We start from the raw sequence: 15,099 nt of genomic DNA, 5'->3' as shown, positions 1-15,099 counted from the left end.
ATTTTTTTCCAAATTATATATAAAGAGAGATGATGGTAAGTGTTAATTGGCAACTTTTATATAATTCCAACACAAGTATTAGAGAGATTTTAAAAGATAATGCAAGAAATGAGATTTTTCTTGATGGTATCCTTAGGCACGAGAATTAGCAAGTAAATATTTGTAACCGCATGGACTGCGGCAGAAAATCTATCCCATTTTCAAATATTTGCCTGGTATTTGTAGCTATTGCATATGAAGAAAATTCAACCACAATCAAAATTGTGAAGATGTGGCACAATGATGTGGAGTCGATTCGCTGACTGGATGGATGAATTGTTGACTATTGACCGGTTTGATTTAATTGTGAAGAAAAACATGTTGATTAATTGATGCCTTATAATTTTTTGAACTAAACTAAGTGTTTCTAAAATGCGACCTTATTAGTGGGCTGAGTAAATAAGATGATGCCAAGTGTTGCCTCCTCGGCCATTTGATTGATGACCCTCTGGTGACTTCTATTTACTTGTCATTGGTGTCTAGGGTTATGATTCATTAATTCATTACATTTGTTTTGGGGCTGTTCGTCTTCCTTTCTCTCTGACTTCTGAGTGTCATTTTTCAGCCGCTTCTCTCGAGTGTAAATTGATGATACTTTATCTTTTAGATGAAATCATGTACTACAAATCTTGAGTGATCATCAGTAAATGGTAATTGATTTCATGTATAGTTCTTAAGGGAACTGCGGTTTGTATTCGTGAGGGTTTTCAGTAAATCTTGAGTGATTTCTGAGTTTTGGGATTGAATTGTAATATTGGACGGTCTTTGGTTCAGGTTAATGTGATAATCTACAAAAGGGGATTAGGAGCTTATTCTGAACCTTTTGTTTTAGGACAAAGATCTCTTGTGTTATTTGTCTTTCATTTTTGTTATATTTCTGTCATTTATGGTTGATGAATATTGCCTAATATCTTGAACTTAATCATAACAAAAATAAACAATACAAATTGTACAATAAAAGTACGTATCCAGCCCACAACAAGAAAATCTTGAAAGGCTCAACTGATCTAATTCATGCAACACCGGCGCACAAACTGAACAATTATCTATGCAAAAAAATAAAAAAAAATAAAAAAAGCAGCGCACTCCTTCACTCATGAAAAATCAGCATCGCATTCCCATACTCGGGCACTGGCACTGGTTTCTTGGATCAAGCGTGTTCCCTAAACAGAAATCGGGCAATTTGGTGGGTAATGAAAAAAAATTCACGAGGTGAACACCCATTTTAGCGCATGTTTGATGTGTGATTTTTTTAAGAATGTGTGATTAAAAAGTTTTGAATTTGTGTACAAAATATTTTGTTGTGTGAATATGTAGCTGAAAATAAGTGTAAGAACTAAATAGTTTTATTTAAATGGAGACAATCAGGTGCTTAGATTTTACATTTTGATTTTCTTCGTCTTCTTCGACATAGCTGAAGCCATGAAGCTTGTCAATGATTTGTTAGATGGAGGATATTTTGGGAATTCAAGAATCCCTGTGAAGTTAGAGACAAGGATGGGTTCTTCGTGGACTGTGACATTTAGGGTTCGGAGCAATGGAAAGAAGAAGGATTGAAGATGCAGTGTCATTGAAATTCTCTTAGAGAAGCATTTTTTAAAGAACCTAACTATCATGCTAGGCCCAATTAACCTCTTAAGAACTTTTGGATATTAAACCGTCCAAACTAGTCATGGGTCAATCGATTTTGGCAGTTGAATCAATCTAATATACGGCTGGGATTTCCTTAGTTTACAATTACTTTGGTTTCAAGCACTATTCAGATCAATTTGAGAGTCAATTTCCAATTTTCCTTGTCAAAATAGCAAGTCCAATCTTGTTTAACATAGGTTTTCATTTTCCTATGTTAGTTTTCAACTTTGCTTGATCCAAACTCACCAAGACAACTATTTTGTGATGTATCTCATAAGCGACATCAAAAGCAATATTTTAGGATAGCCTCCTCACAACATGTTCAAGCCACCAATTCTTATTCTAGTAACTAGTGTAACATTTTCTCCACTACCGCCAAATTATATTTTTAATCCTTCTTGATCGTATAGTAAAATTATGGAAAAAAAAATTGAAGTATTTTAATTCTAGTTAAGGGATTAAACGATAAAATCATCAACCTGCCCAGGCCAACCGAAGCTGTTGGTTTTCGACGTAGCAACATTTTGGTTTTAAGCCCAACTATTTTAAACAGTTATAAATAGTTCGATTTTGGCTCTAATAGTAAAAAAAAAACACTTGAAATAAAACCGAATTAATCACTCAATTAAAAAAAAAATTTACTTTTTGTACATAAGATTTCTGATTTATAGTCCAATACTTCAACAACTTAATTTATAGTTGGCATCTATTGGCTCCTTGCGGACGTATAATAATTTGAAATAATATTTCCTTTTCTATTTCACAGAGAACGAATTTGAAAGTTTCAATTTAATGTAGAAACTTTTATTATTTCATTTCTTTTTTAATATTATAATGATAACAATATATTATAACCGTAACCTTTATGTTAATAATGTTTCAATTTATCTATTGTGATAAATGTTAGGCTAATATTTTTTTCGTTTTCACTTGTTAAAGAATCACTTGTATTATAGCTAAAAACTGTAGTGCGAAACCAAACAAAACCGTAAAAAATTGTTTTGTTTGATTTGGACTGATTTAGAAAAATGAAATGGCTTGGTCTAATTTGAAAGTAGGCGTAAAGCTTTTTTCATGATAAATATCAAGTACACGGAATTGAATCAAATCTCTTGAGATGCATCCTTTTTTTATGGAGATTGTCTAATCTTAGCCAATTTCAACAAGGATATCGGGTTGGACCTTGGGGCCGAGTCATTGACGGCTGAAAATTTTCTTTTTTGCTTTTCGAAATATAAAGAAGATAAAATAAAAATGATAATTTGATGATAACCAATTACTAATGGTGCAGTGGTAAAGGTTTCAAATTCTAAACATCCTTCCTCTTGAGATACGCAAGATAAAATTTGTACAAAATACTAAACACCTAATACAACCTTTCACTCCAATTACTTTGGTTTCAAGCACTATTCAGATCAATTTGAGAGTCAATTTCCAGTTTTCCTTGTCGAAACAGCAAGTCCAATCTTGTTTAACATAGGTTTTCATTTTCCTACGTTAGTTTCAAACTTTGCTTGATCCAAACTCACCAAGACAACTATTTTGTGATGTATCTCATAAGCGACATCAAAAGCAATATTTTAGAATAACCTCCTCACAACATATTCAAGCCTCCAATTCTTATTCTAGTACCTGGTGTAACGTTTTCTTCTGCAATACCGCCAAATTATATTTTTAATCCTTCTTGATCGTATAGTAAAATTCTGAAAAAAAAAATTGAAGTATTTTAATTCTAGTTAAGGGATTAAACGATAAAATCATCAACATGCCCAGGCCAGTTGGTTTTCGACATAGCAACATTTTGGTTTTAAGCCCAGCTATTTTAAACTGTTATAAATAGTTCATTTTGACTCTAATAGTCAAAAAAAAAAAAAAAAAAACACTTGAAATAAAACTGAATTAATCACTCAATTAAAAAAAAAAATTTACTTTTTGTACATAAGATTTTTGATTTATTAGTCCAATACTTCAACAACTTAATTTATAGTTGGCATCTATTGGCTCATTGCGGATGTATAATAATTTGAAATAATATTTCCTTTTCTTTTCACAGAGAACGAATTTGAAAGTTTCAATTTAATGTAGAAACTTTTATTATTTCATTTCTTTTTTAATATTATAATGATAACAATATATTATAACCGTAACCTTTATATTAATAATGTTTCAATTTATCTATTGTGATATATGTTAGGCTAATATTTTTTTCGTTTTCACTTGTTAAAGAATCACTTGTATTGTAGCTAAAAACTGTAGTGCGAAACCAAACAAAACCGTAAAAAATTGTTTTGTTTGATTTGGACTGATTTAGAAAAATGAAATGGCTTGGTCTAATTTGAAAGTAGGTGTAAAGCTTATTTCATGATAAATATCAAGTACACGGAATTGAATCAAATCTCTTGAGATGTATCCTTTTTTTTTATGGAGATTGTCTAATCTTAGCCAATTTCAACGAGGATATCAGGTTGGACCTTGGGGCCGAGTCATTGACGGCTGAAATTTTTCTTTTTTGCTTTTCGAAATATAAAGAAGATAAAATAAAATTGATAATTTGATGATAACCAATTACTAATGGTGCAGTGGTAAAGGTTTCAAATTCTAAACATCCTTCCTCTTGAGATACGCAAGATAAAATTTGTACAAAATACTAAACACCTAATACAATCTTTCACACCAATTACTTTGGTTTCAAGCACTATTCAGATCAATCTGAGAGTCAATTTCCAGTTTTCCTTGTCAAAACAGCAAGTCCAATCTTGTTTAACATAGGTTTTCATTTTCCTACGTTAGTTTTCAACTTTGCTTGATCCAAACTCACCAAGACAACTATTTTGTGATGTATCTCATAAGCGACATCAAAAGCAATATTTTAGGATAGCCTTCTCACAACATATTCAAGCCTCCAATTCTTATTCTAGTAACTGGTGTAACGTCTTCATCTCCACTACCACCAAATTATATTTTTAATCCTTCTTGATCATATATTAAAATTCTGAAAAAAAAAATTTGAAGTATTTTAATTCTAGTTAAGGGATAAAACGATAAAATCATCAACATGTCCAAGCCAACCGAAGCTGTTGGTTTTCGACCTAGCAACATTTTGGTTTTAAGCCCAACTATTTTAAACAGTTATAAATAGTTCGATTTTGGCTCTAATAGTAAAAAAAAAACACTTGAAATAAAACTGAATTAATCACTCAATTAAAAAAAAATTACTTTTTTTACATAAGATTTCTGATTTATTAGTCAAATACTTCAACAACTTAATTTATAGTTGGCATCTATTGGCTCATTGCTGATGTATAATTATTTGCAATAATATTTCCTTTTCTATTTCACAGAGAACGAATTTGAAAGTTTCAATTTAATGTAGAAACTTTTATTATTTCATTGCTTTTCTAATACTATAATGATAACAATATATTATAACCGTAACCTTTATGTTAATAATGTTTCAATTTATCTATTATTGTGATATATGTTAGGCTAATATTTTTTTCGTTTTCACTTGTTAAAGAATCACTTGTATTGTAGCTAAAAACTGTAGTGCGAAACCAGACAAAACCATAAAAAATTGTTTTGTTTGATTTAGACTGATTTAGAAAAATGAAATGGCTTGGTCTAATATGAAAGTAGGCGTAAAGCTTTTTTCATGATAAATGTCAAGTACATGGAATTGAATCAAATCTCTTGAGATGTATCCTTTTTTTATGGAGATTGTCTAATCTTAGCCAATTTCAACAAGGATATGATGGCTGAAAATTTTCTTTTTTGCTTTTCGAAATATAAAGAAGATAAAATAAAAATGATAATTTGATGATAACCAATTACTAATGGTGCAGTGGTAAAGGTTTCAAATCCTAAACATCCTTCCTCTTGAGATCCGCAAGATAAAATTTGTACAAAATACTAAACACCTAATACAATCTTTCACACCAAATTTTTTTCATTTTTTAAATTTCAAAATTTGAAAGAAAATCTTACCTTTTTACGCATAAGTCTTGTCAAAATTTGGTTGAAGGCGCAACTAATAAATGAAGAAAGTCGTGTAAAATATTTGAAGAAGACGACAATGCACGTCATGACAATATGCTTCTAAAATGTGGGGAAATTTGTTTGCCTTTTTTTTGTATTTATATGCATGGACAACTATGATTTTCATTTGTTTTCATACTTCGTTAAAAACCCTTTGGAAGGGAGGGGAAATATATATAAAAATAATAATAAAAATTAAAAATTAAACGCACAAATATGATTTGAGAGCCTAACTTTTTTAGTTCGACTCATTTTTAAGAACTTCGAGGCCAGGCTTAATGGCCATACACATAAGAATGCATGTGTTTATTTCATTTTGATTGTTGCTTGATGATTATATATGCTCGAACATAGTTTTGGTTCCATCCCATGATATTTTAAATTTTTTTCCTACCCGAAGGAAAATAAAATACCAAAATTTTCATCACAACACCAACTATCTTTTGTGACACTAGTCAAACTCAATTAAAGATTGGGCTTGTCAAAGTTGATTCTGAATTGAGAACTAGAATCAAGTTGGATATAACTTATTAGGTTGAGAGTAGTACTGGACGAGTTTATTCACTTAGAATATGGTATTAAAGTGCTTGAATAAATTGTTCACTTTAAAAATATTCAATTTCAAATTTCTAAAATGTGCATCTATAACATACTTTTTATATTTGTGACAAAATTATAAGAACAAATCAATCTTAACTTTACAACACATTAAGATTTGCATGGAAGAAATAAAGCATGAGATAAAGAAAGAGGCTTATTAATCAACCAGAGGAAGCTTACATTAATATGTTTGAATAAATTTGATTACAAAATCGATGCAATCTATTAGTTTATTTTTAATTGAGCCACAAACACTGGTATGAAACAGAAATGCAGGGAACTAAAAATTCTTTAGCTACTCAAGGGATTCCTCAACCTCCTATTCCACTTACATATCGTGCACCAAATCCAAATCCACTACCAGATCCTCCACCTAATCCACCTCCACCACCTCCTCCTCCTTGAGCACCGCTCCAAACCCACCACCATCCTTCTCCAAAACCAAAACCACCCCCTATTCCTCCACCTCCACCACCACCTCCGCCGCCACCGCCACCTCCTAAATTCCAGTGATCAAATAAGAATTTTTCATCATTGAAAGAACCATCAGTGCCAACTAGCTTTCTCGCTGTGGTGGTGCAAATAAGAACACCAAGAAAAAGCAAGAGAACAAATTTGGAAGTCATCTCAATTTGCAAGTAAAAGATATGTTAAATATGTGTCTCGAAATTTGGCAATCTTGGGTTTTGGAAAGAAATCTTGTTGGAGCCATATGGTTTAATGAAATAATCAATAGGATTCAAGAAATATGGAAAGAATCAATTGGAATCCAAGATTAGAAAGGAAACAATTTGAAACTGTGAAGAAACGAAAGAAAATTGTCGGACACGTGACACGTCTTTTTCGTTTACGTGATTTTCTTTCCGTGATTTTTTTTTCCTAATTTTATATTTTTTCCTAGTTTTAGCGTTTGACTCGTGTACTATAAATACGTGGCTCCTCTTTCAGTTTAGTTGAAGCCAATTGTTGTAATTCTCTCCTTTCATAGTGATTGAATAAAATAACATCGTTCCTTTGTCAGTTCTCTTTTATTTTGCATCTTTTACTTTAATCTTGTCCTTGGTTATTTTGTGATCTTTATTTATACTTCATATTGGATTAATCAAATCTCAATTCTTGCGTTGTCTTCATCGATCCCAGCAAGTGGTATCGGAGCAAGGTTGCAAGTTTTCGTAATTTGATTGAGATTTTCAGAGATGGCTTCGATGAAGTATGATATTTCGCTGCTGGATCACAATACAAGGTTTTCGCTATGGCAGGTAAATACGAGGGCTGTGTTGACGCAAATGAAACTTGATGATGCTTTGCTCGGTTTTGTGAAGATGCTAGCAAATTTGTCTATGGAGGAGAAGCAACGAAAAGATAGGAAGGCTACATCATTGATTCATCTTCATTTATCCAACAATATACTGCAGGATGTCTTGAAGGAAAAGACAGCGGCTGCTTTGTGGCTCAAGTTGGAGCAGTTGTACATGATAAAGAGTCTGACAAGCAAACTTACTCTAAACCAAAAGTTGTATTCCCATCGCATGACGAAAGGAGAGTCACTACAGGACCACCTTACTGTGTTCAAGGAGATTGTTGTAGATCTGGAGAAATTGAAGGTAAAATATGATGAAGAGGATTTGGCTTTGATCCTGTTGTGTTCCCTACCCAATTTTTTTTCGTCGTTTCGTGATACTATATTATATAGTCGTGACACGCTAACCATTGAGGACGTATACGACGCCATGTTCTCAAAGGAGAAGATGGAGTTGTTGGTTGGAGATCCTACATCTAGGAGTGGGGATGATCTTGTTATTCATGGTGATCGACGGAGGGGTAGATCGAAGGTGAGGTACAGAAATGTGTATTGTCATTACTGTAAGAAGAAAGGACACATTAAGAAAGATTGCGACAAGTTGCAGGGTAAAGGTAATTTGAATACAAATCATGCAGGGCAATCAGGTAATTCGAACGAGACTAATATTGCTGAGAATTTTTGTGATGATGGAGATGTGATGTTGGCTATATATGACGGAGAATCCAAACCTGAGGAGTGGATTCTGGATTCTACATGTTCGTATCATATGTGTCCCAATAGGGCGTTATTCGAGACATATGAGGCGGTGAAGTAAGGTGGAGTTGTTATGGGAAACAACCAATCTTGCTAGGTTGTAGGAATCGGTCGGGTCAGATTGAGGCTACAAGATGGGACAGTGAGGACACTTGATCAGGTTCGTCATGTTCCAGACTTGACAAAGAATCTCATATCACTGAGTATTTTGGATGCAAAAGGGGGCAAATTTTCTGGTGGAGGTGGAGTCTTGAAGGTTCGAAAGGATGTCCGGGTTGTACTGGAGGGACGGATGAGATCCCAAATTGTATATTTTTCAGGGAAGCACAGAACCAATTCAGAGACATTTGGACAAGTTTAGTACCGTGGTAGAAATTCAATTTGGTACATTACCTCTTGTGTTAGGCTCTGGGTCAGTTTCGAACTTTGTTCGTGGGAGTGTTGGTGATTCTGCTTTGCCATCAATTTCAGTAAATACACTTTGTTCTTGTGCTAGTGGACTCATGGAGCATAGGTTTAGTGGTGTCAATAATATCTGTAATGCCTTAGATATCGTTGAAAGTAATAGTTCTAGCAAGGGGCCTTCTGATCGTGCATTTCGTGCGGTTTCTGCTACAGGGGTATGCTTCAACCCTGTCTAGTGATTATTAATTCTAGGTGGGATTTTGGGAACCGGAGTTTGGGTTCGGGTGTCGCATGTGGACGCCGGACGGGAGAACGTGTTTTCGTGGAGAGTTTAGTTACTGTGTTGAGGAGTTTGGTTATTCTGATGCAGACGGATCATTTCTCAAGGTGGAGAAATTTGAAGCATCGTTCGTTGCATAGGAATTTCGAGTCAAGGTGGAGATTGTTAAATATGTGTCTCGAAATTTGGCAAGAATTTGACAATCTTGGGTTTTGAAAAGAAATCTTGTTGGAGCCATATGGTTTTAGGAAATAATCAATAAGATTCAAGAAATATGGAACGAATCATTTGGAATCCAAGATTAGGAAGGAAACAATTTGAAACCGTGAAGAAAGGAAAGAAAATTGTCGGACACGTGACACATCTTTTTCTTTTACGTGATTTTCTTTTCTTGATTTTTTTCCTAATTTTATATTTTTTTTTTCCTAGTTTTAGCATTTGACTCGTGTACTATAAATACGTGGCTCCTCTTTCAGTTTAGTTGAAGCCAATTGTTGTAATTCTCTCCTTTCATAGTGATTGAATAAAATAACATCGTTCCTCTACCAATTCCCTTTTATTTTGCATCTTTTACTTTAATCTTGTTCTTGGTTATTTTGTGATCTTTATTTATACTTCATATTGGGTTAATCAAATCTCAATTCTTGCGTTGTCTTCATTGGTCCCAGCAAGTGGTATCGGAGCAAGGTTGCAAGTTTTCGTGATTTGATTGAGGTTTTCAGAGATGGCTTCGATGAAGTATGATATTCCGCTGCTGGATCACAATACAAGGTTTTCGCTATGGCAGGTAAATATGAGGGCTGTGTTGACGCAAATGAAACTTGATGATGCTTTGTTGGGTTTTGTGAAGATGTCAACAAATTGGTCTATGGAGGAGAAGTAACGAAAAGATAGGAAGGCTACATCATTGATTCATCTTCATTTATCCAACAATATACTGCAGGATGTCTTGAAGGAAAAGACAGCGGCTACTTTGTGGCTCAAGTTGGAGCAGTTGTACATGATAAAGAGTTTGACGAGCAAACTGATTCTAAACCAGAAGTTGAATTCTCATCGCACGGCGGAAGGAGAGTCACTGCAGGACCACCTTACTATGTTCAAGGAGATTGTTGTAGATCTGGAGAAATTGAAGGTAAAATATGATGAAGAGGATCTGGCCTTGATCCTGTTGTGTTCCCTACCCAGTTTTTTTTCGTCGTTTCGTGAAACTATATTATATAGTCATGACACGCTAACCATTGAGGATATATACGACGCCCTGTTCTCAAAAGAGAAGATGGAGTTGTTGGTTGGAGATCCTACATCTAGGGTTGGGGATGTTCTTGTTATTCATGGTGATCGATGGAGGGATAGATCGAAGGTGAGGTACAGCAATGTGTATTGTTATTACTGCAAGAAGAAAGATCACATTAAGAAAGATTGCGACAAGTTGCAGGGTAAAGGTAATTTGAATGCAAATCATGCAAGACAATCAGGTAATTCGAACGAGAATAATATTGCTGAGAATTTTTGTGATGATGGAGATGTGATGTTGGCTATGTATGACAGAGAATCCAAACCTGAGGAGTGGATTCTGGATTCTGCATGTTCGTATCATATGTGTCCCAATAGGGCATTATTCGAGACATATGAGGCGACGAAGCAAGGTGGAGTTGTTATGGGAAACAACCAATCTTGCTAGGTTGTAGGAATCGGTCGGGTCAGATTGAGGCTACAAGATGGGTCAGTGAGGACACTTGATCAGGTTCGCCATGTTCCAGATTTGACAAAAAATCTCATATCACTTAGTACTTTGGATGCAAAAGGGTGCAAATTTTCTGGTGGAGGTGGAGTCTTGAAGGTTCGAAAGGATGTCCGGGTTGTACTGGAGGGACGAATGAGATCCTAGTAGTACATTTTGCAGGGAAGCGCAGAACCAATTCAGAGACATTTGGACAAGTTTAGTACCGTGGTTGAAATTCAGTTTGGTACATTACCTCTTGTGTTAGGCTCTGGGTCAGTTTCGAACTTTGTTCGTGTGAGTGTTGGTGATTCTGCTTTGCCACCAATTTCAGCAGATACACTTTGTTCTTGTGCTAGTGGACTCATGGAGCATAGGTTTAGTGGTGTCAATAATATCTGTAATGCCTTAGGGATCGTTGAAAGTAACAGTTCTAGCAAGGGGCCTTCTAATCGTGCATTTCGTGCGGTTTTCTGCTACAGGGTGTGCTTCAACCCTGTCTAGTGATTATTAATTCTAGGTGGGATTTTGGGAACCCGGGTTTGGGTTCGGGTGTCACATGTGGACACCGAGCGAGAGAACGTGTTTTCGTGGAGAGTTTAGTTACTGTGTTGAGGAGTTTGGTTATTCTGATGTAGACGGATCATTTCTCAAGGTGGAGAAATTTGAAGCATCGTTCGTTGCACAGGAATTTCGAGTCAAGGTGGAGATTGTTAAATATGTGTCTCGAAATTTGGCAAGAATTTGACAATCTTGGGTTTTGAAAAGAAATCTTGTTGGAGCCATATGGTTTTAGGAAATAATCAATAGGATTCAAGAAACATGGAAAGAATCATTTGGAATCCATGATTAGGAAGGAAACAATTTGAAACCGTGAAGAAAGGGAAAAAAATTGTCGGACACGTGACACGTCTTTTTCTTTTACGTGATTTTTTTCCTAATTTTATATTTTTTCCTAGTTTTAGCATTTGACTCGTGTACTATAAATACGTGGCTTCTCTTTCAGTTTAGTTGAAGTCAATTGCTGTAATCCTCTCCTTTCATAGTGATTGAATAAAATAACATCGTTCCTTTGTCAGTTCCCTTTTATTTTGCATCTTTTACTTTAATCTTGTTCTTGGTCATTTTGTGATCTTTATTTATATTCATATTGGGTTCATCAAATCTCAATTCTTGCGTTGTCTTCATCGGTCCCAGAAAGATATACTTGATTGATGTGAATTTAGGACACGAAAAAAGGATTATAAAATGCTTGAATATCAGTTATTTGCAATGAAGTTTAATGCTTGAATTAATATGTGAGTTAGTGAAGATCTAATTAACTTGACGGTTTTACATTAGTTTATTAGTAGATTCATTGGTGCACTAGTTAACGTTTTTATTCTTTAGTGGGTTATAAATATGTTCTCTTATCTTTCTAGGGGTGGCTACTTGGGAAGCTGATTGTATTCATTATTATATTGCAATATTTTATAGGAAGGATCACAAAGAATGATCTTTCTTTTAGTTGTTGAATCTCTCTGGTATTCTGAATCCTCATTATTAACGGAATCTAAATAATCTCTGGATTGATTAGAAGATCTAGAATCCATTACTTGAACGTAACTAGATCTTGTGAAATCATATTGAATATTTGACAATTACATGGTAATGTACATTTCTATTCCACTTTTCATGTGTTATTTTCAATCCAATCAATTTTTTTTTCCTGTTTCCTTCCATAGTTCATCATGCATCCATATTTTTTTCCCTCAAATTATAACAGAGAGATGATGGTAAGTGTTGGTTGGCAACTTTAAGTAATCCCGACTCAAGTATTGGAGAGATCTAAAAGTAAATGAGAAAAATGAGATTTTACCTAATGGGTATTCTCAGCACGAGAATCGGCAAGTAAAAATATCTCACGCGCGGACAGGAACAAGAAATTTACCCCTTGCTATTTGCTCGATCGAGCAGTTGAGCAGAAAAGTTTTTCCTTGTTTCACATGCGCAAATTATATTTTATTTTTTTTGAATTTTTGATCAAATCATTGTGTCCTTCCACGGAGAATTATATATTTTTGGACATGGATAAACAAATAACTATACATGGTTTTTTTTTTTTTTTTTTCATTTTTCTACTTTGGAAGATAATAACTATATTGGGATCGTTCCTCCTGCTCAAAAATTTGACACAGTTATTTGATAAATAATCGTAATCTTTAATTTAAATTAATCCAACGTTTAATATGTATTTCACTAAAATCATAGAAGAATTTGTTATAACCACTTGAAATCCATAAAATATTGAACATTAAATGGACTTAAATTAAAAGTCATCATTATTTGTCAAATAAGTGTATCAAATTTATGAGTATGATTAACGATTCCAATTATTTGTCACCTTCTTCTCTTCAAATCAAAAAATTCATATTAAATTGTTGTCATCTATATTTTTAAACTAGCTCAAGCATTGACCTAGAAAATTAAAAGGTCAAGGATTGAATGGTTGAATTGAGTGTAATAAATAAATATGTATACACAAAATTGTGAGGAAAAAACGAAGCTTTTTTTTCAAATTTATTAATATATAGACAAAACCCTCATTAAATTTGGCTATATTGAAAGGTCAAGTTCAACTGAAATAATGGTTTTAGTCCATGTCGACACGTCAACAATTTAGTTTTGAATCCAATTGAACTAAACCATTTATAAATAGTTCAATTTAGGTTTCAGTAGTTAAAAACACTTGAAATAAAATTGAATTGTTCACTAACTAAAAAGAAAAGTTATTTTTGTATCTAAGATATGTGACAAAATTAAAAGAACAAAGCATGAGGAAAGGAAAGATGCCCATAATCAAATGAAATTCACATTAATTTGTTGAATAATTTTAAGTACAAATCAAACATCTGCTTTATAGTAGTTTAATTGGCTCTACACATTATTTTTTACTGAGCCATGAAAATGATCACTAGTTTGGATTAATGGGAAGAAGAGTGAAATTTCTTTAATTACTCAAGGAAATCCACTACCTCCTATTCCACCCCCAGCTCCTCCACCAAATCCACCCCCAGATCCTCCACCCAATGCACCTCCACCTCCACCTCCACCTCCACCTCCTCCTCCAACACCTCCAGCTCCACCTCCGAACCCACCACCAAATCCTCCTCCAAAACCAGAACCACCTCCTACTCCTCCACCACCACCTCCACCTCCACCAAACCCTCCTCCACCACCTCCATCAAGTCCACCGCCTGCACCAGCACCCCCACCAAAGCCAGCTCCAGCACCAGCACCATAGCCTCCACCTAACCCTCCACCACCTAGCCCTCCGCCTCCCAAACCCGGATGATGAAAGAAATTCTTTTCATCATTGAAAGAACCAATCGAGCCAACAAGTTTCCTTGCAGTGGTGTTGCAAACAAGAACACCAATAAGAACCGCCAGAAGAAATTTGGAAGTCATCTTAATTTGCAAGTAAAATTTATATCTTTGTCTTTATTAGTGAGAATTTAGGACCCGAAACAGGGATTATATAATGGTACAAAAACCTAATATTGAGGTGGACAGTTGGAAGGATCTTAATGAGCCCATCTGCTCATCCGTAAAACCGTGTCCCAACTGTCAATGCAGCTAACTCTGCTTTTGAAAAGGAAAGTCCTATCCAGCCTCACTTTTTCATCTTGTTTCCCTCTTTAATTTACCGCTGCACCATTAGAGTTTCCTTCTTCTAAAATTTGTGGTGGTTATATAGTCCATGTGCATGCAAGGAAGCTTTTTTTATCTTTTAATTTAACCAACTAGTGATGGCATGATTTGCCATTTAAAAATTAAATGAAAATTCAAGGTTGGACGGAGTCGGAAAAATAAGTTCGCTATCTTAGAATCAAGAACAAAAAATAATTCCGTGTACTCGAGTCATATTTTGTTTCATCATGTACCTAGTTAGTACTTGATAGACTCGTGGTCCCTATCTGATCTAGCTCCCTCTGGTGATCTCAACGTCTTCCCATATTTGTGAATCAGATATAGTCCATCAAGAGTATCTATTTCCCAATTAAAGAAAGGTGGGAGAAGACATTCTCGAGTCAAATAGATTTGACTATTAAATAATATAAGTCACATCAATGTAAAGCATCTATTTGGTTTATTTAAAAATTTTGATTAAAATTTAAATTAAAATCAACAATTAATTTTATTCACCCATTTCTTGGTACTCACATACTTTATCAACTTTCAATTACATATTTTATCAACTTTTATGATTACTAAAAATCTAATTTTTAGCTAAAACAAACTGGAACTATTAATTATATTTGTCATAAGTATTTATTTCTTAACATAATACAG

The 15,099-nt window shown here is 34.3% G+C and overlaps 1 protein-coding gene across 2 annotated transcripts in view; it reads right to left on the bottom strand.

Annotated features, from left to right (window-relative positions):
- The window catches only part of LOC111387153 (glycine-rich cell wall structural protein-like), a 15,049-nt gene extending 811 nt beyond the window's left edge, over positions 1-14,238 (bottom strand). The window contains exons 1-2 of one of the 2 annotated variants that reach the window (XM_023011688.1): positions 13,782-14,238; positions 6,623-6,802 (exon numbers count right to left, since the gene is read on the bottom strand). In XM_023011688.1, the coding sequence (XP_022867456.1) occupies positions 6,623-6,802; positions 13,782-14,214 (613 nt within the window). In that variant the 5' untranslated portion in view covers positions 14,215-14,238. Of the gene's footprint in view, positions 1-6,622; positions 6,803-13,602 lie in introns of those variants that run through there. The other variant, XM_023011689.1, reaches the window with a different exon arrangement.
- Positions 14,239-15,099: the final 861 nt, after the last annotated feature.

Source organism: Olea europaea, unplaced genomic scaffold (genome assembly GCF_002742605.1).
Source record: "Olea europaea var. sylvestris unplaced genomic scaffold, O_europaea_v1 scaffold392, whole genome shotgun sequence".
Classification (NCBI taxonomy): domain Eukaryota; kingdom Viridiplantae; phylum Streptophyta; class Magnoliopsida; order Lamiales; family Oleaceae; genus Olea; species Olea europaea.
This window is presented reverse-complemented; position numbering and strand designations above follow the sequence as displayed.